Raw genomic sequence first — 24,867 nt, 5'->3', positions numbered from 1 at the left:
CCGGGCGGCGTCACGTGACCTATGGCCCCGCCCCCAGCACTGCTGGCGAGTCCCCCGCCCGCCCGGCTCGCGCGAAGTCAGGCGACTACCGGCCCCGCCCCGCCTCCGCCCCCTCTCCGGCCTAGTCGCCAGTGCGGCGCTCGAGTCACCGCGCGCGGGCGGGCTATAGAAGCAGTCATGTCGGGGGTCTTGCAGCGCGTCGAGCAGCTGTCCAGTCGGGTGGTGCGCGTCCTGGGCTGTAACCCGGGTCCCATGACCCTGCAGGGCACCAACACCTACTTGGTAGGAGTCGGCACCAGGTAAAAGTCCCTATTCCCCTCTAGCAAACACCCCGGCCTGTGGGGCGCACAGGGCTGGGGCTGGGACGACTGCTCGCCGAAGGCGGAGAGGCTGTGCGCCCCCACAGCCTGGAGCTCGGTGTCCAGTCCCGGCCAGGCAGCACCACCCAGGACCACCCTCAGACGCCGCGATTCCAGGCCTCCCCCAAATCACTACAATGCGGGCTGGTAACCTAACTTACCAATGGCTAATGAGGGAGAAATAATGAGAAAAAAAAAAAAACAGAACTTTCTGTTTGTGAAACCCAATGGACTTTGCCTACTGTTGAATGCCAGGGTGAGTGTTTAAGCTGTTGAGAAATTAGGATCGCCCGGAGTTAAAAGTCCAGAAAAGAATTTACTTTGCTCACCTTCTGACTTTTCATTAGTGTTTAGCTTGCAATTCACAAAAGTGATTAATTGTGCTGAGGCCTTTTTCTTAACTCAGCAGCAGAGGGCAGAATTTTCTTGCTTCCAAATTGCTGGAGTCTGAAACACCAAGGAGCCCCCTGGCACTTGATAAAGAAGAGGGGACTGACTGATTTTGGTTTTCGTTACTATTGTGTAGCCTCATTTAAGTTATTTTGCAGATGGAATAACTTATCTGTATTTCTAAGATTTTTCTCTTGTTCAGCTGCATTGTTTTAGTGTAATTATGCAGAAGTGGAGAGATGTGGTGTATATGTGCATTGTATAGTTTTTATATGCTTGGTCTTTAGTAAACCCTACATAATTCAAAATAAAAATAAGATACAGTTCCCCTTAAGCAGAGAATTTAATTGTATATTTCAAAATGTGTTAAAATTAATATAACTGATTTCTATCCCGGCGTTCCGGGTTCGAGCCCCACGTCAGGCTCCTCCTCTGTGAGCCTGCTTCTTCCTCTCCCACTCCCCCTGCTTGTGTTCCCTCTCTCGCTGGCTGTCTCTATCTCTGTCAAATAAATAAATAAATAAATCTTTAAAAAAAAAAAAAATAACTGATTTCTAAAAAACAGTTTAATAGTAATTTGAGTTTCCATTTGAAGTATCTGCTGTATTTGCCTTTTTCCAGTAAATCAGAATTTTAGATGGAGCAGGATGAAGGAACTGGAAGTACTTAAGTCAAGACAGGCAGAAGTTAGGTTCAGGGTAAACAAGGCAGCGTCAAGTAGGTACAAGAGCTTTAGGCTGCTTCCAGAATCTAGGAGGATAGAGAATTCAGCAGAAAAAAATACTTTATATCTAGGGTAAAGTCTGTCTGGCCTGGGACTCCCTCACCCCAGAAGTCCATAGGCATTCTCTTCTCTCTTCAGTGTGTCATGTTAAACTAGTTCTAATGTTAGTACCTATTCTAAAAATTGAATATAATCAAAATTACCCTAAAAAGTCTCTTAGGAGGCACCGTGTTGGAGATCGTGTACTATCTCACAATAAGTTCGGCGCAGCCTGCTTTTTCTTCCAGCGATGAAGCAGATGGCTGGTTCTGTTTGAAAACCAGATGAAGAAGTTGGCTCGCATTTAGGGGCCATGTTGTGTGAAAAATACATACTGTATCTTAAAACACTAGAACCACATTCAGTGTAGCAAAGTGCTTGTGCTAAAAGAGACAACCTGAAAGTGAGTGAGAGAAGATATTCATGGTCTCCCACTTTACACTGCTTCCACTACCACTGGCATAAACTCATTGGGTGGAATGTCCAGTGGAATCAGTCATATATGACATATATATGATGAATCTATATAGTTGAGCTAGAATAAGTTAATGTGTAGATGATGCCACTCTACTGTATAAAGTAGAAGTCAGGTGGCAAGAGATGAATACTAATTGGGTCCAAGTAAGAGGTTCAGATATTGGTATCCACCTGTTCTGCGCAAAACAGTTCTAAGATCAGAGGTGGCTCCTGTATCACCAAATCCAATGGCATTTATCCATTCCCATTGTATCTGAACTTCAGTACCTTTTTAAACTATTGACCATTCCCTCCTTGATTTGCTAACACCACGTTCTCCTGGTTTCCTCCTACCTCTCTAGCTGTTCTTTCTCAGTCTCCTTCATGGAATCAACCTCTTTACCAGATCTTTAAGTGTGTGAGTTCCTCAAGATATAATCTTAGTCTCTCCTGTTCTCATGCTATATTCTCTACCTAGGTGATCTTGTCGACTTCCTTGGTGTCATCTATTTTCTGTCCATTAATATCTCCCAATTTTAGAGCTCCAGTTTAGATAAAATTCAAACTTGATCTTCAGGCTAGGATAGCTGGCTGCTTTTCTTAAATCTCTACTTGGATGAGATTGGGTGGCTTAGTCGGTTAAGTGTCTGCCTGCGGCTCAGGGCATGATCCCAGGGTCCTGGGATCGAGTTCCGCACTGGGCTCCTTGATCAGCAGGGGGCCTGCTTCTCCCTCTGCCTGCTCCCCCTGCTGTGTGCGTGCTCGCTCTCTCTCCCTCTCTGTGTCTCACAAATAAATAAATAAAATCTTAAAAAACAAAACTCAGTGTTTCACAAACTGAATTCATGGGATTTTCCACTAAACCTGGTCCTCTTCCAGTCATCCATATCTTGGTAAACAAAACCATCCCCATATTTGATCAAGGCAAATGCTCCTTGCCACTTCTTTGCTTCCTACACACAGCTCCATGCCACTTTGAAGATCTATTTCCACTGCTCTCACCGAGTCCACAAGAGTACAACTTCTCTGGAACTATTTTTGTCCCTCTTCTATTCATTCTCCCCCATTTAACAGGAATGTTTTAAAAATGAAAATTTTTAGGCCTTGCATATTCCAGCCTCCACTTGCCTCATCAGCCTCACCTCCAACCTCCCTCCCATCCCAGCGAGATGAGTTGTATCCGTTCTGCCACATGGCTCTCATGTGTGCTTTCCTCTGTGTCTCCCACTTACCCTCTCTTTACCCAGCTAACTTCACTAATCCTGTAGAATTCAGTCAGAATATCATTTCCTCAAGGGAGTTGTCCCTGACCCCTTAGACTATGTTAGATTAATATAATGCACTGTGTTAGCACTCCACACTTTTTCATGGTCCTTATCTCAGTGATAATAAAATGATTTTTTGTGTAAAAAGAAGCTTCATGGGGTGCCTGGGTGGCTCAGTCAGTCAAGTGTCTGCCTTCGGCTCAGGTCGTGATCTCAGGGTCCTGGGATCAAGCCCCACGTCAGGCTCTCTGCTCAGTGGGGAGTCTGCTTCTTCTCCTTCTGCCTCCTCCCCCTGCTCATGCTCTGTCTCTCTCTCTCTCTCAAATAAAGAAATAAAATCTTAAAAAAAAAAAGAAAGAAAAAACATTAAAAAAATAAATAAATAAAGGAAGAAGGTGCTTCATGTCTTTCCTCACTCCCCACTACAGTATAAGCTCAATGAAGGCCTGTTACTATATCCCCAGTTCCTAGCACAGAGCTTCATACCCAGTAAAAGTAGTACAGTAAATATTTGCTGAATGAATGAATGTTTACATTTTCTCTTCATTTTCAGTATTCTAAGATTTCTGATAGCTGTGGTTTTAGCTGGCCTTCCTTCATTCTGATCAGCCTGTGCATGCCAAATGAATTTCCCTAAAGCATTACTAAACCTAGTGTGATGCCTAGTATGTAGGTACTCAGTAACATTTGAATGGGTAAGTAATAGCCATATCTTCTGAAGAGTATTTCCATGTTCCTCTTCTGCTCAAGAAGCTCTAAAAGCTGCAATTTTAGCCTTCACCATCAAAATTGTAACTCCCTGGAGGACAAATAGTTTATCTTTTAATTGGAAAAGGCAGTCTAATGTAGTAATTAGAGTTAAGACTCTATACTCCAATTACCTAAATCCGAATCCTAGCTTATGACTTTAGACAAGACAGTTGATTCTCTAAGCTTCAGATTCCTTACCTGTACAATGAGGATTGAATAGCACCCACCTCAAAGGATGTTATTAGGATTCAGTGAAATTTAAATGAAAGATCATATCAAAAGCACTTAACAAATTCTAGCATGTGGAAAGCATACCATAATGTTAGCTATTATTATCACTTCTTCCATCATAGCATCCAGACAACACTGGGTTCATGATAGGTGCTCAGAAAATACCTAATGATTTGCATCTTATAACATATATAACATAGTATCTTGTATGTGGTAATCGTTCATTAGAATTTGAACTGAACTTATTCAATATATATTTTTTGAGTGCTTATTTTGTGCCAGGACTGTTCTAGACAACTGGTTAGTAGTTCGTAGTATCTCAGACTTGATTTTATCAGCTCTTTTCTTCCTTCTCTACCAGAATCAGGGGTTCTTAATCTGAAGTCTATGGTCCCGAAAATGATATAATTCAGGGAGTCTGACTTTAGCTGGGTGGAAAAAATTATACCTTTATTAAACCCAAACTGAAAATTAGCCTTTATTCAATTATGAATATGGACAGCAAACAATAGTAAGTAATAGCAGTACCTGTGCTTTTTTTCTCTAATATTTTCATTGCATATTGTGGTCATGTTAGATATCTCAAAATAGTATGTATATTCATCTCCATTTAGAAATTATGATCATTCTGAGCCTTGGTGCTGATCTTGTTACTTCATATTGTAGTAAAGAAGCTACATGTACCACTATAGCATAATTTTTTTAAATTTTGATAACTTTATTTCAATATAATTGATTTATTTTGTAATCTTATGTTTTATTTTATACACCCCAAAAAATTACTCTGAGACTAGCCCATGGATTTTACCACACTGCCAAAGGGGCCTAAGATATTAAAAAGATTAAGAACCCATTACCTAAAGTTGTCAGTCAAAATATACTGAAGTATTCCCCATATCCAAAGAAAATGGGCATTGTAATTAAAAAGGTGTGGATTCAAATATATCCTGTGCTAGAGTTCGGGACTCTGGGCAAGTTACGATATTACATATATGTCTAATTTGTCAAGGCCTCAGTTTCCTCATCTGTACAATGAGAGTAAAATCTCAGGATTGTTTTGATGATTAAATGAAATGCAAATAAAGCCACTACCTTATTTATTCATCCAACAAACATTTATTATCTAGTTCATGCCACCATCTAGATTCTGGCAAAACCAGCCCAGGTTGCTGCCCTCATGGAGCTTAAATTTGTAGGTTGTGAGAGGGTGTGGAGATAGGCAATAAATTAATGAACATGTAAATAGATATGTCACGTGGTAATAAGTGTAAGAAAAAGCAAGGGAAGATGGCTGGCAGTGTCATCAAAATTCACTGTGACCCAAACCATGTTTATCTCAAATTTGCTCCCTCCAGTGTTCATAGACTTGATTAATGACACACTAGTCATCTCACCTAGAAACCTTAAAATCATCCGTTTTTTCCCTTCCCTTCCACATCCAGATGTTTTAAAAAAAAAAATCCTGTTGATTGTGCCTCCTACCTGTTTTTTAAACATCTCCTCCTTATATTTCCACTGTCTACAGAACCTCATAATGCATTCATGGGCCAGTATATCCATCTAGTTTCCCTGTCTCCAGAAGGAACAGTTAAAACTCTGTGTACTTGTAAAGTAGAGCCATTGCTCTATGGAACTTAAGGTATAGATAAAAGCCTGTGGACCACAAGGCCATTGTCCCCACCTCTCCACCCCTGCCCCCTCCCCCATGAGAGGACAATTTGTTTTTATTGGCTGTGCATCTCAGGGAATAGGGTTAGGGAAACAAACCATCCAATATAAAATAGCCATCCAGATACTTCGGGTCATGTTTACCCCATTTGACTGTTCTGCAGAATGCTGTTTATCTGTCACTATTACTGTTTGTTTTCATAGCTCCCTCTTCCCACTTTTCACTAGAATGCAAACAGGATTTTTTGTCTTGCAAGAAAGGCATGGCACATAGTACATAATTCATACAGTTATTAATGTATTAATGAGTGAATGACTGAGACTCTTCATCAAGACTAATCTTCTCTCCCCCAGCCTGAATTAGGGAGGTGTTAATGTGAAGCAGCATAAATTAAAAATTTGTGAGTTGGTTCTCGAGGAGGAAGATGTCCCCCTTATTTCTTTAGTTCAGGAAAACTTTATCGAGAAAGACCATCATCCCATGAAATAGCGAGGAAGGGCAAACAAAGTATAAAGAAGATTCAGAACCACAAGCAAGCAGAAATATATAACTGATAGGGTTGTCTAGGTGAAGAAGTAAAGCAACTCAGACATTTCCCCATACTTCCCTACTCCTTTCATTTTTTTATGTGGAAGGAAGCCAATGTAAAACTTTAGTGTTAAGTTTTGCATGTAGTGCAGAAGACTAGGTTTCTTTAGAAACACCGCTGAATCTAATTCTTTCATATCTATGAGATGTTTGAGTATATTGTAAAAGATCTCAAAGGCAGAGTGGATAAAAGCATATATTCTGGAGACAGAATACCCAGGTTTGAATGCTGGTCTTGCCATTATTTGCAGAGTAACCTTGGGCAAGTTATACAATGAAATACCTCCTTTAAATAGTTGTAATGAGGAACACAATTGTTAGAATACGTGGTCCTGGAATAGCGCCATATTTAAGTGTAAGTATTCAATATTACTGTGCCTTGAACTTGCATTGAGCTATAACATTTTTTCAAAGAACTTTTCTTATAGTGAGATTACTATAGTTAAAGAGAAATATCATATAGCTGTTTTTCAAGCAGGTTGAAAGCAAGCAATTTACGCAGTTTCTTAAATGTAATATGAATTATCTATGTGAGAAATATGCTAATATTACTTCTGTGTTCCAATTGTGTGATTATCATCCATTTAATTTTCAGGAGAATCCTCATTGACACTGGAGAACCAGCAATTCCAGAATACATCAGCTGTTTAAAGCAGGCTCTGACTGAATTTAACACAACAATCCAGGAAATCATAGTGACTCATTGGCACCGTGATCATACTGGGGGCATAGGAGATATTTGTAAAAGCATCAATAATGGTAAACAGAAAACATTAATTAAGCTCTTTGAGGAAAACTAAGTTTTCAGAATAATTTATTTCTATTACAGAACTAAGTAAGCTAGTCAGTCATTTCCTGAACACCTTATACACTTACATGGTACTTTTAGAAATAATATACTTTTAATACTGCCCCCAATTTTAACAAGAGGAAAGGAAAATCCTATTTTCTATTTCAAATCTCTTATCCCTTTTATTTTTCCCCTTTGCCCAGTGATGAAGGTCAGTTTTAATTTTGTCTGTAGTAGTAGTAGTAGTAGTAGTAGTAGTAGTAGTGACGATTGCTGCTTCAGATTTAATAACCACTCTTGAGCCTTTACTGTGTGCCAGGCACTGTGCTAAACACTTCACGTGGGTACTGTGAGGTAGCTGCTGTTATTGTCCACATTCTAAACACGATCTCAGGTCTTCTATAACTTTCAGGCAATACTATGATATGCTAAAATGCTGGTGAAAGATCATTGTGTTGATGATTCTCCGTCCCTAAAATCTATCTTGTACTGACACTTTACCACCTCTCTCCTTCCCATCTCCCCATCACACACATAGCTTCATTCGTTCCTTCCTTCCTTTAACAAATATTCAAGTGACCACTCTATCCAGGCACTGTTCTTCGCACCGGGGATGTGGCAGTACACAAAACAAAGATTCTGCTCTCGTGAAGCTTGGATTCCAGTAAGGAACATAAATGGTAAATAAATAATAGGTCGGATGGTGATGCTAAGTGAAGAAAAGGGGGAGAGAAAATAAAGTGGCAGAAGGGCAGTGGTTTGTATCTAGGGTGGATAGGGAGAGGGAGTAAGCTATACAGGTATCTGAGAGGAGGGTATACCAGACTGAAGACATTGAAGGAGCAGAGATACTGGAATTAGGGTGTGCTTGGCAAGTTCAGGGCATATGAAGGACAGGAGGTCAGGAACATTCATTCACAAAAGGAATACACATACGCATTCAACTCCTGTTTTTAAATATTTTTAAATGTCTTCTTTTTAGGACTTGAGACTACAATTGGGACACCAAGATATTGTCAATATCTGCCAACATCACCAGGCTGCCCATTATAAAAACCTCTCTAACTTCACTTTGTTACCCTCTTAACTCCTTTCTTACGATCCTAGAGGACTGTATGTCACAGGAAATCATTATCTTTCAGTGTAACTTTTCCTCGCCTTTCTCTTGTCTATCTACCTGGTAAATTTTGTGAATTAAAAAACTATGCTGAAGGTTCGACTAGCTTTGGCCAACTCTTTCAGCATGAGGGTCAATTTGAAAATTTTAAATGTTTATGGCCTACTTTTTCTCCTTCAGAAATCAACTTTATTGAGCTTGAATTTACATACATAAAATGTACCCATTTTAAGAGTATAGTTTGGTAAACATCTTTGTGACCAATCCAGTCAACATAAAGAATACTCTCATGACCCCAAAAAGAGGCTTCCTAGTGCCTCTTTGCAATCATTCCCCCCTCCAGCAACCACCGATCTGCTTTATTTCACTAGAGATTAACTTTGCCTGTTCTAAAATGCCACATAACGGAAGCATACAGAATCACCCTCTAGCTTCTTTCACACAACGTCATGTTTTTGAGATTCACCTATGTTTCAGTATCAATAGTTTGTTTCTTTATTGCCAAGGGGTAGTCCATGGTAGGACTATGCCAGGATTTGTTTATCCATTCACCTGTTAACGGACATTTAACCTGTATCTTTAAGTTAAAAATTAGGGACACCTGAGTGGCTCAGTTGGTTAAGTGTCTGACTCTTGGTTTTGGATCAGGTCATGATCTCAGGATCATGAGATCGAGCCCTGCATTGGGCTCTGTGCTCAGCAAGGAGTCGGCTTGAGATTCTCTCCTCCTCCTTCGGCCCCTCCCGCTGCTCACACACACAGACACACACACACACACACACTCTCTCTCTCAAATAAATAAAACCTTTTTTTAAAAATTTAAATCGTTTGGGTTCCACACAAAATAATGAATGTTTGCATAATAGATTACCTATTAGGTTGATTTAAAGAAAATCAAGGAGGGGCGCCTGGGTAGCGCAGTCGTTAAAGCGTCTGCCTTCGGCTCAGGGCGTGATCCCGGCACGCCGGGATCGAGTCCCACATCGGGCTCCTCTGCTGTGAGCCTGCTTCTTCCTCTCCCACTCCCCCTGCTGTGTTCCCTCTCTCACTGGCTGTCTCTCTGTCACATAAATAAATAAAATCTTTTAAAAAGATAAAAAAAAATAAAGAAAATCAAGGAGAAATTTGACCCTGCTCTGCTTAGCCACTAAAATTTTATAATACTTTGAGAAGTAGCTTGTCGACTTTCATTCTGAACTTTATTGAAACTAGACCAGCTGCATACAGACCTTGAGTTGCTCAGCACTGAAATCGTGCAAAGGTACCTTCCAGAATCTCCCTTCAAGAGTCCCATGTATTTTTTCATTCTCTAAATCCTTAATCTCTAGCATTCTTGTTCCATTTTGTTTTATTATTTTCTTTGCTCCATATCATTTTACTACTTTAGTTGATTATTAGTATGACAAAAATTTTTCAACTGCTTTATGATGCTAACAACCTGTGGTTTTACAAGCCACACCAAAATTATGAATGCCATTTATTAGATTTCTGTGAGAAGATACAGCAACCTGCTTTCAGAAGTTTAAGATATAATCAGTGTATGATTCTGGAACTCCCAGTGGCTCGCAGGAAGCCAGAATTTTACTAGACATGAGAACTATGTAGCCCCAGGCTGCCCCAGTATTTTTGGTTTGTTTTTGAGTAAATCTAATAAAATATATTTTGTGATCTGATAGTTGTTATTTTGTAACTGAAGTTGGGTCTTTGCCATGTATTTCACATCCTGGTCCTTGGTGTCAAATGTTTGTTTCTATGCCATTCAATTAGACTGTGTTTTTATTAGAAAGTATGATAAACAATGTCACATTTGTATCAGTTTCAGTAATTAGTATTAACAATGATGTTATAACCCATTATTCAAACCTTTAACAAGTGACTGAGGGTTTCCTCCTGTTAAAATAATCTTATGATAGAGACAGTAGATAACTGATTGCCAGGAGCTTGTAGGAGGAGAGAATAGGAAGTGACTACAGTTGAGTAAAGGATTTCTTTGAGGGGTTTTGAAAATGTTACAAAATTAGATAGTGGTGATAGTTATACAGCTCTTTGGATATACTTTAAAAACACTGAATTGTACTCTTTGAAAGGGTGAATTTTATACTTTTGAGTTATATCTCCATAAGCTTTTATTAAATGTAATAATGATTATTATATGATTGCTTTCAGCATGCCCTTCTCCATCCTGCCTATACAGATTGTTATTGTGAGTAGGATATGTGTTTTCATATTGGCACATAACTTAAAAACTGACACAAAGTTATAGTATGACATTTGTTTTGTAATTTTGAGGTAATGGTAAGTTTTTTGGAAGGATTGTGTGCCAAAGGTCTCATAAATAGGAATGTAATACCTCTACTTCTTTACTGAAAGACAAAATTATACAGATTAAAAATAAACACATACCAAAAAACCTCCCCATCGCACTCCAGAATGAAGATAGCCTTATTATGTAATGCCAGTTCCCAGAATAGCGTATTATTTTTTGCTTCAGCCTCTAAGATACAAAATAATGGAGTTTGGGGCTGGAAAGAGAAGGTCTAGTCCCAGTTGTTTTATTTTATTTTTATTATATTTGCAGTATTTCTATCTTCTTTATCTTCCATACTAGGCTGATTTCTGTGCCATGTCAATTTTTCTCTAATGTCTTTTTCTCCCACGTTTCTGTTGCTGTCACCTTAGTTCTAATATTCACATCTTCTGTCTGGTTTATTACAGTCATCCCCTCCTGGTCCTTCTGATCTCTCACCCTCCAGTGTCCCACCTAGAGCTGCCATATTTATCAACCAGTTAACATTATTTCGTTTTCTTTCTAAAGAGTGTACAGTGGCGCACATATGGTAAAGTTTAAATTCCTCTATTCTGTGAAAGGCAATTTAAGGCCTTCCGTGATCTGAGCTCATCTAATCCCACTTTATCTGTACTTCTCAGCCAGTATTTTGCATTAGACAAGTTGGTAGCATACATTGTTGTACATATGCCATGCTCATTGTCATTTCTATGATTTTCCTAATGCTGTTCCCCTTACCTACAAATCATTCTCTGTACCTTTTCCCAAACTACTTGTCCTGTAAGCCACACTTCAAGTTCTGTCATATTTGTGAATTTTTTCCTAATTGTTTTCCTTTCTCTAAACTACTATTGCTTTTATTAGCTGAATTGCCCATTTAGTATTCATTAAGTGGTACTGAGTATAGTTCTTTAATTATTTCTTGTTTGTAAGTTTTATTTTCACAACTGTGATAGTTTTTAAGCACTTTAATGTCACAGTGCTTGTAGTCACTATATATAGTATACTCGGCACCCAGCTATTGATTGGTTAATTGATTTTCTTTGTGTCAGTGAGAGGTAGTATGGGTTAAATTTATTTTAATGGTTTAATATCTTAGCCCTTGGGGCTTCCTTTCAGCTAGCATTCTTTTATTACTAAGTACTGCCATGATGCCGTGACTTCTTTTACTGTACACTAAGACTAGACAGAAAAATGTTCCCGGGTTCTGTACTAGTGCCTCTTCAACACCCATCTTGATATCAAAGCTAGCCAAGATTATGAAGAACTACTTTCAAACTTTTATATAAAATAAGAGTGACTAGAAAATCACAAAGGCTTTTATGTAGACCTAGAAGTGCTTGAGAGAATAAAAAGCTCTTTTGTTAAGGTAGAAAAAACAGTTCAAATTCCAGAGATAGGCTGCTATAACCATCCCATTTTCTCTTGTCTCTTAATGTTAATATTTTTTGCAGTCATTCACAGTATTAGCTCTGTGAAAGTTGATCTCTTATTTTTTTTTGTTTCCATGGAAGAATTTAAAGAGAGCATACTTTTAATGAAATCAGATATTAAATATGAAATGACAAAAGTACAAAATTGAACAAGTAGGAAGACTGCAGGCTTAGAGGAACAAAATCATGAATCAAGCAACAGTGTTACAAAAGCAATGAGTTTGAAACTAGAGAGAATAAAAATGGCTGAAATAAATTAATGGAGTAGAGAAAGGGCTTAAGAAATTACTGCAAAAACCAAATACAGGAAAAAGATTAGGAGAGAAAGTTGATCTCTTAAAAGGCTGAATTATCACTTAAAGTATGACTTAATATACTTTACATGTTTTGTTACTAGACACTGCATATTGCATTAAAAAACTCCCACGGAATCCTCCGAGAGAAGAAATTATAGGAGATGGAAAGCAACAATATGTTTATCTGCAAGATGGAGATGTGATTAAAACTGAAGGTGCCACTCTCAGGTCAGTAAATGTCCTTTAGCCAGGGAAGAGGGGGGCAGGTTATGTATGTGTCTTATAAAGAGGGAATAAAGGAAGATTTCTGAATATTTGCATATATGAGTGAGGAATATCTCAGGAAGGATATAAAAGATTTGATAATCTGGTTACTCTGGGAAGAAAAACTGGGTTGCTTGAGAAATAGGAGAAAAGAAAGACTTTTCATTCTATCTACCATTTTTAAATTATTTATTTGAATTATAGGATTACCATTTTTTTAGTAAAATTTAAATTAAAAAATAGATTAGCATTTCCTGCTAGAATGGTTCAGGGCTCTACCCATCAATTAAATTCAGGACTTTTTCATGCTGTCAATTCTAAAAGATGACCCATACCTAAAGTAAATACATTTTAGGCTAGATCAGTAATCTCCCATGACCTAAGAGAGGTCAAAAAGTTGTTTCCAACTCAGTAATTTTAAAACTGAACTACTTAGCGTTCTCCTCTGTCCCCCACAATCAACTTGCTTTCTGACTTCAGAACACCTACTGCTCTCAGCACTTAAGATTTTATTTTTCTTCTAAGACAGAAGCTGGTTCCACTTCACCTTTATCACTCCCCCTTCCCCCACCCACCACATCTAATCGTGTTAGATTTTACCTTAAAATTATTGGTCCATGCTGTCCCTTTTTCTTCGTGTCCCCTACCACTACTTCTTGCTTAATATTCCTGTCTCCAGGCTCCCCTTTCCACTCTACCCTTCATACCCCTTCATGATAATGTCTCCTGTATGTCACTTGAAAGCTTGAATAACTCTCACTGCATACAAGATCATGTTTATTCTCCTTACCATGTCACTTTCTGGCCCCAAACCACTTTTCTGATCTAAGTTCCTACCACTGCCCTTGCAAACACAATTAGCCATATCCAAATACCTGGACATGTTATGTATGTTCATGCCTTTGCTCATGTCTTCCCCTTTACCAGGTAGGCATCACAGCTTTCCCCCTACTTGTTTCCCTCATAAATTCTTACCTATTCATTCTTCAGACTTCAGTTCATGTGTTACTTAACTCAAGAACCCTTTCCAGGCAGAATTAACTGCTCCCTCTTCTAATTTATTTTTTTAAGATTTTATTTATTTATTTGAGAGAGAGTGAGTGAGAGAGAGAGAGGACAAACCAAGAGGGAGAGGCAGAGGGAGAGGGAGAAGCAGACTCCCCAGTGAGCAGGGAGCCCGATGCGGGGCTCCATCCCAGGACCCCAGGATTCCAGGATCATGACCTGAGCCGAAGGCAGATGCTTAACCAGCTGAGCCACCCAGGCGAGTAAGGGAGTAAGGGAAGCCAACTTTATAAAGATGGCTCTCTTAGAAGATTTAGAACAGTCAACAAAAGCTGTCAGACTGACTTTTCTTTAAGAAATGAAACTTAAGTCACTAGAAAATTCTTGAAGGTTATATTCAGAATCAAATCCTACTGAGAAACCTGCTTCCTACTTTTTTACTAAAGGGTTCTTGGTGGGTATCGTCCCTATCTCTAATGTATTTTTCCCCCAAAATTGGCAAATAGACCAGACTTTTTTTTTCCTTAGACCAGACCCTTTTTACTGCCTTTACTCCCTTTACTCCCTGTTGCATTGGCTGTAAATTCAGTCATAGGCTGGGAAATAGAGTTTAACTTCATGCCCAGGAAAAAGAGGAAGGAGGTTAGATGATAAGCTAGCTATTCTCTGATACAAGGCAGATGCCAGATTCATCTTCACATCCTCAGTCCCTGGCACATAGAAGGTACTGAATATTTATTCAACATGTAGTAAATATCTACAAAGAGGGGTGTAGGTTAGCAGGTGAATGAGAAAGAGAAGATGAAGAACTGGGTATCCATGCCGCCTTTCAAGCCAGTATTCCCTTTTTCCTAATATGCCATTGATCTGTAAATTTAATTTATAAATCCAACTAATTTCTGGGCAATTATCTTAAAATGCTCTTGTTAGAAATATGATAATGTCTCCTGTAATTTGTTCATGATACCAAAAGATAGTAAACATTACATTACTAATTCTTCAGAGAGTATTCTTGACAATACTGAGTTTCCCCCATCACACATTAAAGATCTATCTCAAAGGCATGGGAATCACAGTACTGGTTTATTAGTTATCACAGATTCATGGGTATTAGATCTATACCTAATTTGCAGATTAAGAACATTCAGCTCTTGATACTTAATTACCACCCATCTGCCATAAACAGACCATATATTTTAAGCTTTTTAAAAAAAAAAAAAAGATTTTATCTATTTGAGAGAGAGAGACACGCACACACACAAGTGGGGAGAAGGGACAGAGGGAGAGGGACAAGCAGACTCCCTACTGAGCAGGGAACCCGATGTGGAGCTCAGTCCCAGGACCCCGGGATCATGACCTGAGCTGAAGGCAGATGCTTAACTGACTGAGCCACCCAAGTACCCCTATTTTAAGCTTTTTATTAAAGTATACAAAAAGAAAAGTGTGCATATTATCCGTGTGCAATGTGAATTATTACACACTGAACAAATCATATGAGCAGCTTTCAGATCAAGAAACAACAACATAGGGGCGCCTGGGTGGCTCAGCGGTTAAGCGTCTGCCTTCGGCTCAGGGCGTGATCCCGGCGTTATGGGATCGAGCCCCACGTCAGGCTCCTCCGCAGGGAGCCTGCTTCTTCCTCTCCCACTCCCCCTGCTTGTGTTCCCTCTCTCGCTGGCTGTCTCTATCCTGTCAAATAAATAAATAAAATCTTTAAAAATAAATAAATAAATAAATAAATAAATAAAAAAGAAACAACAACATAAGGGGCGCCTGGATGGCTCAGTTGGTTAAGCATCCGACTCTTAGTTTCAGTTCAGGTCATGATCTCAGAGCCGTGAGTCTGAGGCCCACATCAGGGTCTGCACTCAGTGTGGAGTCTGCTTAAGGCTCTCTTTCCCCCTCCCTCCACCCCTCCCTACTCTGTCTCTGTTTCTGTGTGTGCGTGTCTCTCTCCCTAAAATAAATAAGTCTTTTTTAAAATGACTTAGTAAATAACCTTTTCACAAAAATATATTATAATTGTACTAGAATCTGAATAAAACATTTAGTTTACTGATGACAGTGCTTTCCAATTTCCATTTTTATAAAGTCAGTAAAACCCAATTGTTTTAAATATTAACAAGAAGATTCATCATTAAGCAAAAGTTCCATAAACAGAAGGTTAAAATTACTTAAGTCCTCAAGAATTTGATGTCCAGTTGATCTGGTCTATTTGCCAATTTGGGGGGAAAACTACCTTAGAGATAGGGATAATACCCACCAAGAACCCTTTAGTAAAAAAGTAGGAAGCAGGTTTTTCAGTAGGATTTGATTCTGAATATAACCTTGAAGAATTTTCTAGTGACCTAAGTTCGATTTCTCAAAGAAGAGTCAGTCTGACAGCTTTTGTTGACTGTTGTAAATCTTCTAAGAGAGCCATTTTTATAAAGTCTACTCCATCACAGAAGTGGCAGAACTAGATAAATGTGCCACCTGATGAATGGGAAGGCCACAGCTGCAGTTCCTCTGATCTTTAGAAAGCACCTCTGATGTCATCTCCTTTTTTCCTCCTGCCTATGTGGAGAGAATTTTAACACAGTTTTTATGCAGATTAAAGCATTAGCTACCCAGGTGACTGGAGAATTAGAATTTCTGATCCCCTAATTTAGGAAATCTATTGCCTTGGTTATCAAAGAAAACTATTACTGAGTTCTGGAGTGGGGAGTTGAGGGGGGACAAATAAAGGCTGCACTGCCAACACATCAGTGGATAAGACCGTCTGCAGACTCTGAAAAAGAGAGGTTCTCCAAATGAGTTTTCGCAGATTAAAAAAGATTTGGGGGGTCTGTTCGTAAACGCATCATCTGTGTGATTGTTCGTAAGATTGTCCATAAGATATGAGACACACCCACACCCACGTATTTTTGTAGTTGTGGAAATATGCCTCCTGAAATTATTTTCATTTAACATTGAATACTTTCATCAATAGGTTGCAGCAGGTTTAATCAGACAAAAGAGATGTCTCCATATCACATTTTACTTTCCCTGTCCCAGACCTGGAGCCAGCCATGTCCACAAGAAGCCCTGCTTTCTTTGAGTGGGAAACAGTATTTCAGTTCCACCCAGAACTAAGTGGCAGGTGTGCTCATGACTCCTGGAGTATCATTACTTCTGGGCCTTTTATAGGGCTAGGAAAAAATGAAATGATGAATTCAGAATGATTCCTCAATTCAGATGAGAAACAACCCAAAACCTTGATTCCCTCATTCATGTATATTTTTTCCTTATCCCACAGTAAAACCTTGGTTCTCAACATCAATTTATTGTTTATACTATCATACGGTAAACACAAAATAGTTTCAGAGACACAGTAACCAGTAACACTGCCAACGATAAACCTATTAAGTAAAGTTCAAAATCTCTCTCCACTTCTTTTAATCTTAAGATACATTCTATTAAGGATGTATAATCTTAGTGTTTAAAAATTATTTGAATTGATATTAGCTTGGCTGTGTTATCTATCTGGTGTATAGTAAGATTCATTTCTTTCTGTATTCAATGTTAACATTTTCTTTCATCTTTTTATTTAGTTTTATGTTTAGAATATATATTTACATAGCTCAAAAGTTAAAACTAATAAAAAAGTTACTATCAGAGAAGTCTCACTTGCATCTCTGTTCCCTACATCCCACCTGCCTACCCCTATTGGCAGCTAGAATTCATTAGTTTTTCTATTTATCTTCCCTTTCTTTTTGCGAAAATAAGGAAATATATACATATACATTTTTATTTCCCCAACTTTTTTATACAAAAGAGCAACTATAAACATTCTTTCATGTTTTGTTTCATTTTGATTTGTTTTTAAGAGGAAAGCACTTGTTAGCAAGTGGCCCTCCCTCCACGTGGCTTCAGGACACAGCCCCCACACACACCCATGAATTTTCTGCTCAGCTCTTCTGCTGTCCTGTCTTCAGGATGACAGGCTGTTTTGGGAGCTTTCCCTGCCCCAAAACTTTATAGTAGCCCGATTGCACCCCATCAATGATAGGAGCAGCTCCAGTTATCTTTTTGGCGGCATTTACCCGCGTCGGCTCACCGGCCAAAATTCACAGTTTATCGGAGTTGACAATTGGGCAAAAGCTCTGGTTTCTCTTTGAGTGGTCACATCTCAGACCAGCTTCTCCAAAGTAAGCTGGGTGATCCTTGTCGAAACTGATCCTGTGGCGATGCACGCCACCAGTATTAAGCCAGCAGCCTGGAAGCTTCCGATGCTGGCAAGCGCGGCTGCGGCTGTGGCTCACATGGCCCCAAAGTTTCCAGGTCTTCCTCAGTCTGAATGGCTGCATGGAAAAGGTGGCCAGTGATAAGGCCAAAAGGAGGTGGGGGAGGGAGAAAACTTGCCCAACTGCAAAGGGTCTGTAGGCCTGGGGGCCTCAAGGACCTGCTTTGTGGCACATTCAGCAAAGCTGAGGTCAGGAACTGGCCCAAAGCCATGCGGCCTCATCAGGGTGGTGGCCAGCCTAGCACAGCAGCCTGCGTATCTCAGAGGTCCGAACCCCAGGCTAACCATGGCCAGACTCCAGGGCCTACACCAGCCACCCGGCCCTGGGGCCTGCCTTGGGTGGCCTGGAAGATGGGACTAAGGTGGAGGATAAGTAGTTGGGTGGAACACAAGTACAGCTACAAAGCAGAGACACGAAAAGAACCACGCTTGGTTTTCTTTTACCACTTGACAATATAGCCTGCAAATTACTCTGTATCAGTTCATAGAGATCTTCATCATTTTTTTGATGGCTGCTGCATCGTATTCCATGGTATGGTTGTACCACAGCGTGTCCATAGTATCCAATGGATGGGTATCTGGGTTGTTCCTAATATTTTGTTTTTATAAATAATGTAATGAATAACTTGTATATATTTTTTGTATTTGTGAATGTGTATTTTCAAGGTAAATTTCTAGCCATGGGACCAGTGGGACAAAGGGTCATGTAATTTTGCTAGAAAATGCCAAATTCACCTCCATATGTGTTATACTATACTTTTTGCTCTCCCAACAGCAACTTATGAAAGTGCTTTTTTCTCACAGTCTTGCCACAAAGTATATTGTAAAATAAACATCTATGCAAAGAAAATTGAAAAAAAAAATGTTTTTAAATAATAAAAGCACTGTCTCTGAGAAGTGGAATGATTGTGAATTCATATCTCCTTTAAGTATTTTCTGTTTTCAAAATTTGCTGTAATCGGTACATGCTTATTATTTATTTAAAAAAAAGAGAAAAAGGTGGGAAAAGTATTGAATTTGTACTTCACAGTGGGAAATCTGATTTAAAGGAAAGCATTTTCTGATGATAATTTTCAGTGGGCCACAAAAGAAAAAAGGAGCTTTTTAACTGGTTTGATATCACTTGTTTGTGTCTTATCCAGAGATAAGGCTGGAGAATAATTTCTTCTAAGCCTAAGAGTTTCTAATTGTTAACTATTTCTTCGTGTTCTTTTAACCAGAGTTTTACACACACCTGGCCACACTGATGATCATATGGCTCTACTTTTAGAAGAGGAGAATGCTATCTTTTCTGGAGATTGCATCCTAGGGGAAGGAACAACTGTATTTGAAGACCTCTATGATTATATGAACTCCCTAAAAGAGCTATTGAAAGTCAAAGCTGATATTATTTATCCAGGTGGGTAGTTGCTTAAATCCAGCAAACCATTTGTGTGAAATGATGAAGAAGGTTTATTTTGGTTTGTCTGTGTGTGTGTGTGTGTGTGTGTTATGTTTTCAAGGGTTGAAGAGATAGATACCCATAAAAGTGTTTACTTAAATTATGCCCCTAAGTCTTATCTAGCCATGCAATTAAAAAAGCTGGAGAGTTAGGGGTGCCTAGGTGGCTCAGTCGGTTGGGTGATTGACTCTCGTCCTCGGCTCATGGCTCAGGTCAGGATCTCTCAGGGTTGTGCGATAGAGCTCCGCATCCAGCTGACTCTGTGCTCAGTGGGGAATCTGCTTGAGATTCTCTCCCTCCTTCATTGCCCTTCCCCCTGAGCCTGCTCTCATATGCTCCCTTTCTAAAATAAGTAAATAAATAAAATCTTTTTTTAAAAGGCTGAGAGTTATGTTAATTATTTTATAAAGATATGTGTTATTTTTTAACATTTTTACAGCTATTAATAGAACTGTGAAACAAAAGAAATAAATTTACATGGGAATCAGAGAATGTTTTCATTCCACAAGGTATCTTCGCTTTTGTTAATTATTAGATTTCTGTTGTGGGCCACGTTTTAGCCGTGAACTCTGAGCTTTAGTTTCTTTAACTCACACTACTGAACTATCAGTAGCTTCCATGTCAACTCTAAAACTGTATATTAATTTCACTTCTCCAGAAAAAGAAATCTGTTTTAGTATCTCACCTGTCACACACTGCTCTGCAATATGAATCTCCCTTCCCTCCTAAAAGTGGAGAAAGATAATAAGACTCAACAAGAGAGCCCAGAAGGAAAAAGAAACTAGGTTACCTAATTTTTTAAGTCCTTCTAACTTGTTCCTAACCAGAGCCACGGAAAGATGTGTAAATAGAGTGTCTTCAATACCCTTATATTCTCTCATGCGTTTCTACTGCTGAGGGGATAGGAAACATAGTGGAGCTGGGCAATTGGATTAATACTATGACACAAGAGGAATGGAAGCTGACAGCTGTTTTTAAAGAGAAGAGAGTCCATGTTTGATGTGCTCACATTGAATGAAGCAAAGCTAATGAGAGGCTGCCTAATAAAAGTTCTTAGAGTGTTTGCTTTAATGAATCCAGTGAACTGGTTACTGGCACAGAAGGAGCTTATATGTAAATTATGTTCTGTAGCCCCAGCCACCATACATTAAAGCCTGTCCAGTGCTCTGCAGGGACCTTTACAGTGTTGTCCTCACAAAAACCCAGTGAAGCAGGTAGTGGTATCTTCATTGCACGGCTGAAGAAACAAGCTCAGGGATTCAGACTTTCATGGCCCCATACAAGTAAATGATTGTCAATATTCTAACCAAAGCCTGTGCTCTTCGCATGATAACAGGTTAGTCTGCTTCTGAATATTTTGCTCTCAAATATGTTAAACATCCCTCGTGCAGACTTGTGTCATATATTAATTTGTACTGTCTTAAGGAGCAACTAGATTTTAATATAACTTAATCTGGGTTGTCTACATTTCTGAATTACTAGCTTCTACATAAGATTCTTAAAGTTCTACTGCGGTTCTTGTGAATTTTTAATAGATCTTAGTCACTTACATGAAGCTACTTTTCACATTCCCCTTTAATCTCTTATGTAAGTGTGGCTTAGTGGTTAAGAGCATAGAGTGATCAAAAGCTCTCAAGTCAGAACTCCAGCTCCATCCCTTCTTTACCATGTAACTGTGGGCATGTTATTTGTGCCCCCCCATACCTCAGCTTCTGCTATAAAGAAGGGAAAATAATAGTGCCTACCTCATTGGACCCTTATAAGAATAATATATATTAAGCATTTAGAGCAGTGCCTGGCAAATAATGAACACTATAAGTATTACTCTTGTGGTTACTATTTTTATTGTTAAATTTTTGGTTTTTTAATGTATATAATAACATTTCACACAGATTTTATTTGTTATAATTCTGTGTTTTTTGGCATTGTACATAATTTTTAAATCTCTTCTACCTGTATGGGTTTCCAAATAATTCATATTTGTTACATACTTAGTATGCTTTTTCAATACATCATATGAATTATTTTTAAATAGAACGAATTAACTTCAGTTGTACTTGATATTTTTTATCTGGTTGAAATAATTTTTATAATTCTAATTCAGGACATGGCCCAGTAATTCATAATGCTGAAGCTAAAATTCTAGAATACATTTCTCACAGAAATATCCGAGAACAGCAAATTCTTACATTATTGCATGATAATTTTGAAAAATCATTTACAGCAATGGAGCTTGTAAGAAGGATTTACAAGGTAATTTTCATTTATCTTATTTGTACATAGCAACAGTTTTATTAGAATAATCTTTGTGAGAGGCTATAGATATGGTAAACTTAGCACATCCCAGAACAGAATAAGTCTGTTAATTTTATAAGTAAGGCTGCTTATATAAAAAGTGCCATTGGCAAGGGGGTAATATAAATATTTAAATTCTGTGAAAGAGTTCGTTTCCTCATAATTCTAGAGTATAGCCACGCTATACATTGGTACGGGGTTTTTTTTCCTAACTTAAGTACAGACAGCAGAACTCTCGAATCACCCTCCCAGATGAGTCTTCGAGCAATTGTCTATCCCTTAAAAATGCTGGTTCTGCATTCAGAGGTGTATTCACTGTACATATGTGTCAAGTACCTGTTGTGTATAGAATGGCATAGGTATTATAGAGAGATTTATTCATTCAACATTTACTGGATGCCTTTTCTGTGCCACACAGTGGACTAGGTAATGAGATACAAAGATGACTACAGATCCCTACTCTCAAAGGACCCATAGTTTAGTGAAGACAGGCATGTTCAACAGATGCTTGTAATACTGACTCTCATTTTTTGAGCACCTTATTCTGTGCTAGACACTGTACTCATTGGTTTACACCTGCAAGTGTAATTTGAGGCCCTTAATTCACACACGTCGAATTTTCAATACATAAAGATACAATTATTCCAATTTAGTAGACTTAAAAAAATCTGACTCAGGAAAGTGTGAGCTAAGTAACTTCCAAAGGCACACAACTAGCAGATGTCACATACTCAAAAGTGAGATGTCAGATACTCAAATCTTGTTTTTTCTAAAACATACCAGGCTTCCTCTAAGACCTCTACACAGTGTACCAGAGCATAAAAGAAAGGAATAAATTTCACCTGATGGAAGATGCAGGGTATCGAGGCTTGGCTAGAAAAGCTTTACAAACTTAATCATTTAATTGGGTCTTGAAGAAGTAAGCATTTTCCAAGCCAGAGTACAGGAGAAGTTGTTCTAGACAGAAGGAAAGACATGCTCTGCAAGTAATAAACGAGCATTGTATATGTTTGAAAACCCACAAAGAAACTGCATATGACTGGAGCACAGAATGCATATGTGGATGGGCAGGAAAGGAGTCCCAGGAAATGAGGTAGGAAAGACAGGCATGATGGGATCATGGAAGCCTTGACTGCCATGCTAAAAAATATGGGCTGTAGCCAATAACCTGGGCATGACCACTCAAGGATCTTAGGCAGAGGACTCACATAATTAGATCTAGAAGATCACAGTGATGGATATAGTATATGGTACTGGAGCTTAAGGGAGGGCTTGGGGTTGGAAGTTTATATTTGGGGAACATTAATGTGTGATGTTGCTGTGCTAATTTGGTTGAGTAAGAAGTGAGTCAACAATACAATTCAATGTAAGTAAACATGAATGTTTAAGAGAAGTCTAAGAAAGTTTCCAGATGAAAACTAAAGGATGACAGAGGTAGGATAACCAAGGGAAATGTACAAAGATATTATCATGTAACCTAATAAATAAGCCATAGAGCCAATGGTCCATAGCCTCATCAAAACTATCTAGAATAATTTTTACAGTTATTTATTCATTCATTCATAAACTATGGTGTTCCTACTGTGTGCCATTATGCTAAGCACTGGATATACAATAATGAACAAACCAACACTGTTACTGTCTTTATAGACCTTGCAGTCTATTTTATGTATAGGTATATAGATAAAAATAGAGTGGCCTAAAGCAAGACACATACAAGGTGAAATCATTTTGATTATTCCTATATAAAAATTATTTAAGTTAAAATTTTCCTTTTGTTGCATGTTTTAATCGTTTCGACAAGATTAACTCATTTTTTTAAAAAAGAAATATCTTCTTTCACTCTTGTTTTTCTTTTAGAGTATTCCTGAGCATTTACATAAAATGGCTGAACGTAATGTCTTGCTTCATTTGAAAAAATTAGAAAAAGAAGGAAAAATATGTAAGTATACTTCCAAATTTCAATTATTTTATTACCAGCATTTAAATTTTTTTTTTTTTTTAACAAACAAACTAGTTTGCTTTTAGGAAAAATAACACCCAGCAGAGAGAGTCCTTCCTTGAACATCACTGTAAGATGGAGAAACAAGCACTAGGAAGGGTTAGTAGTGAAAGGCCGATGGACCACAAATTGGAACCTAAAGCTCCCACAGGAATTAGAATTTTGCTTAGGGGTTGCAGTTCTTACCCACCAGAACTACAAACAAAGGCGTGTAATGGGAAGATAGCCTCTCTTCTTCCCAACCACAAGACCACAAAGAATTTCCCATGCAGAAGGTGTGGGAACAGCCAAAGGTTTTAGCAGTAGTAAAGGTAGGAAACTCAAAAATATTAAAGCAGTAATTCCATAAGTGTTTACTAGTGTTAGATTAATTCATCAAATTAACAATCTTTATAGAAGTTTAATCCTTAAAATCAAGAAGCTCAAAACTTGAATTTTGTGTAGAAGCTTCAGCAGTGCTCTTATACGTACAAAAAAAATACCACCTTTATATTTTAGGAATTAATGCTTTTTCTAGCCACAAAATAACTTAAAATACATTATATTTGCTTATCTTTACTCTAATTTTCTTTCCACAGTTAGCAACACGGATCCTGACAAGAAATGGAAAGCTCATCTTTAGTTTCAGATTAATGAAAGCTTTTGTTGGTTTGTTTTGTTTTTAGAGAATGGTATATGTTTTCTTAACTATAATTATTTATAGTGACTACGGAGTATAGAACATTGAAAATAACCCTAGATGTACTTTAAAATAATGTCTTATTTCTTCTAAAATATATATTACCTTTCACATGTACAATATGTTACTTATCTAATCTGGGTGTTATAACATTTTACCAAAAATTCAGAATCCAACAGTTTATCCATGTTCAACAGATTTATGGTTACTTTAAAAATAATAAAATTTATGTATGTTAAACTGGGTATTATTCTTGGAGATTAGTTATCTATTAGAAATGGCCAATAATAGTATTTTCTCCAGCTGCTTCAGTTAACAGCACAGATTTCTGTGTAATCCTTCTTTATTTATATCTGTAGATAACAGCTTTATTTTCATGTTTCTATCAATTGTATTATGATTTTGCTTTAGTTCTATAGCTCTATATCCTGTATATTTTTTTATAATAGTATCTCACAAATGACTCATTAACAACTTATGGTAATTGAAAAATATTAAATTCCTAATTAAAAGCATTATATAA

At 38.1% G+C, this 24,867-nt stretch overlaps 2 protein-coding genes and 1 long non-coding RNA gene across 6 annotated transcripts in view; 2 read left to right on the top strand and 1 right to left on the bottom strand.

The window, feature by feature from the left end:
* XKR9 (XK related 9) overlaps window positions 1-24,867 on the bottom strand; it is a 90,244-nt gene that overhangs the window by 46,295 nt on the left and 19,082 nt on the right. The gene's annotated exons all lie outside the window — the stretch shown is intronic.
* On the top strand, window positions 80-24,867 carry LACTB2 (lactamase beta 2). Of its 2 annotated transcripts, XM_026495913.4 has the most exons (7): window positions 105-299; window positions 7,067-7,230; window positions 12,496-12,622; window positions 19,148-19,326; window positions 21,473-21,621; window positions 23,524-23,605; window positions 24,244-24,867. In XM_026495913.4, exons 1-7 carry the CDS (start codon window positions 178-180, stop codon window positions 24,285-24,287), a joined length of 867 nt encoding a protein of 288 aa, XP_026351698.1. In that variant the 5' UTR covers window positions 105-177; the 3' UTR covers window positions 24,288-24,867. The 2 variants fall into 2 exon arrangements, with proteins under 2 accessions (XP_057164035.1, XP_026351698.1); XM_057308052.1 differs by having other exon boundaries at window positions 80-299; window positions 23,524-24,867.
* Window positions 7,239-9,182, top strand: LOC130542938 (uncharacterized). Its single transcript, XR_008957863.1, has 2 exons — window positions 7,239-7,941; window positions 8,244-9,182. It is a non-coding gene; the product is annotated as an uncharacterized LOC130542938 (long non-coding RNA).

Source organism: Ursus arctos, unplaced genomic scaffold, assembly GCF_023065955.2.
Source record: "Ursus arctos isolate Adak ecotype North America unplaced genomic scaffold, UrsArc2.0 scaffold_6, whole genome shotgun sequence".
Taxonomy (NCBI): domain Eukaryota; kingdom Metazoa; phylum Chordata; class Mammalia; order Carnivora; family Ursidae; genus Ursus; species Ursus arctos.
The sequence above is the reverse complement of the archived record's forward strand: the minus strand, read 5'-3'. Positions and strand labels throughout refer to the sequence as shown.

Bases quoted from the DNA above. Each gene is read 5' to 3' on its own strand.
- LACTB2 (XM_057308052.1), top strand. From the start codon at position 178: ATGTCGGGGGTCTTGCAGCGCGTCGAGCAGCTGTCCAGTCGGGTGGTG. The intron at 300-7,066 runs GTAAAAGTCCCT...TTTAATTTTCAG, and splicing joins TTGGTAGGAGTCGGCACCAG to GAGAATCCTCATTGACACTG. The intron at 12,623-19,147 runs GTCAGTAAATGT...TCTTTTAACCAG, and splicing joins ACTGAAGGTGCCACTCTCAG to AGTTTTACACACACCTGGCC.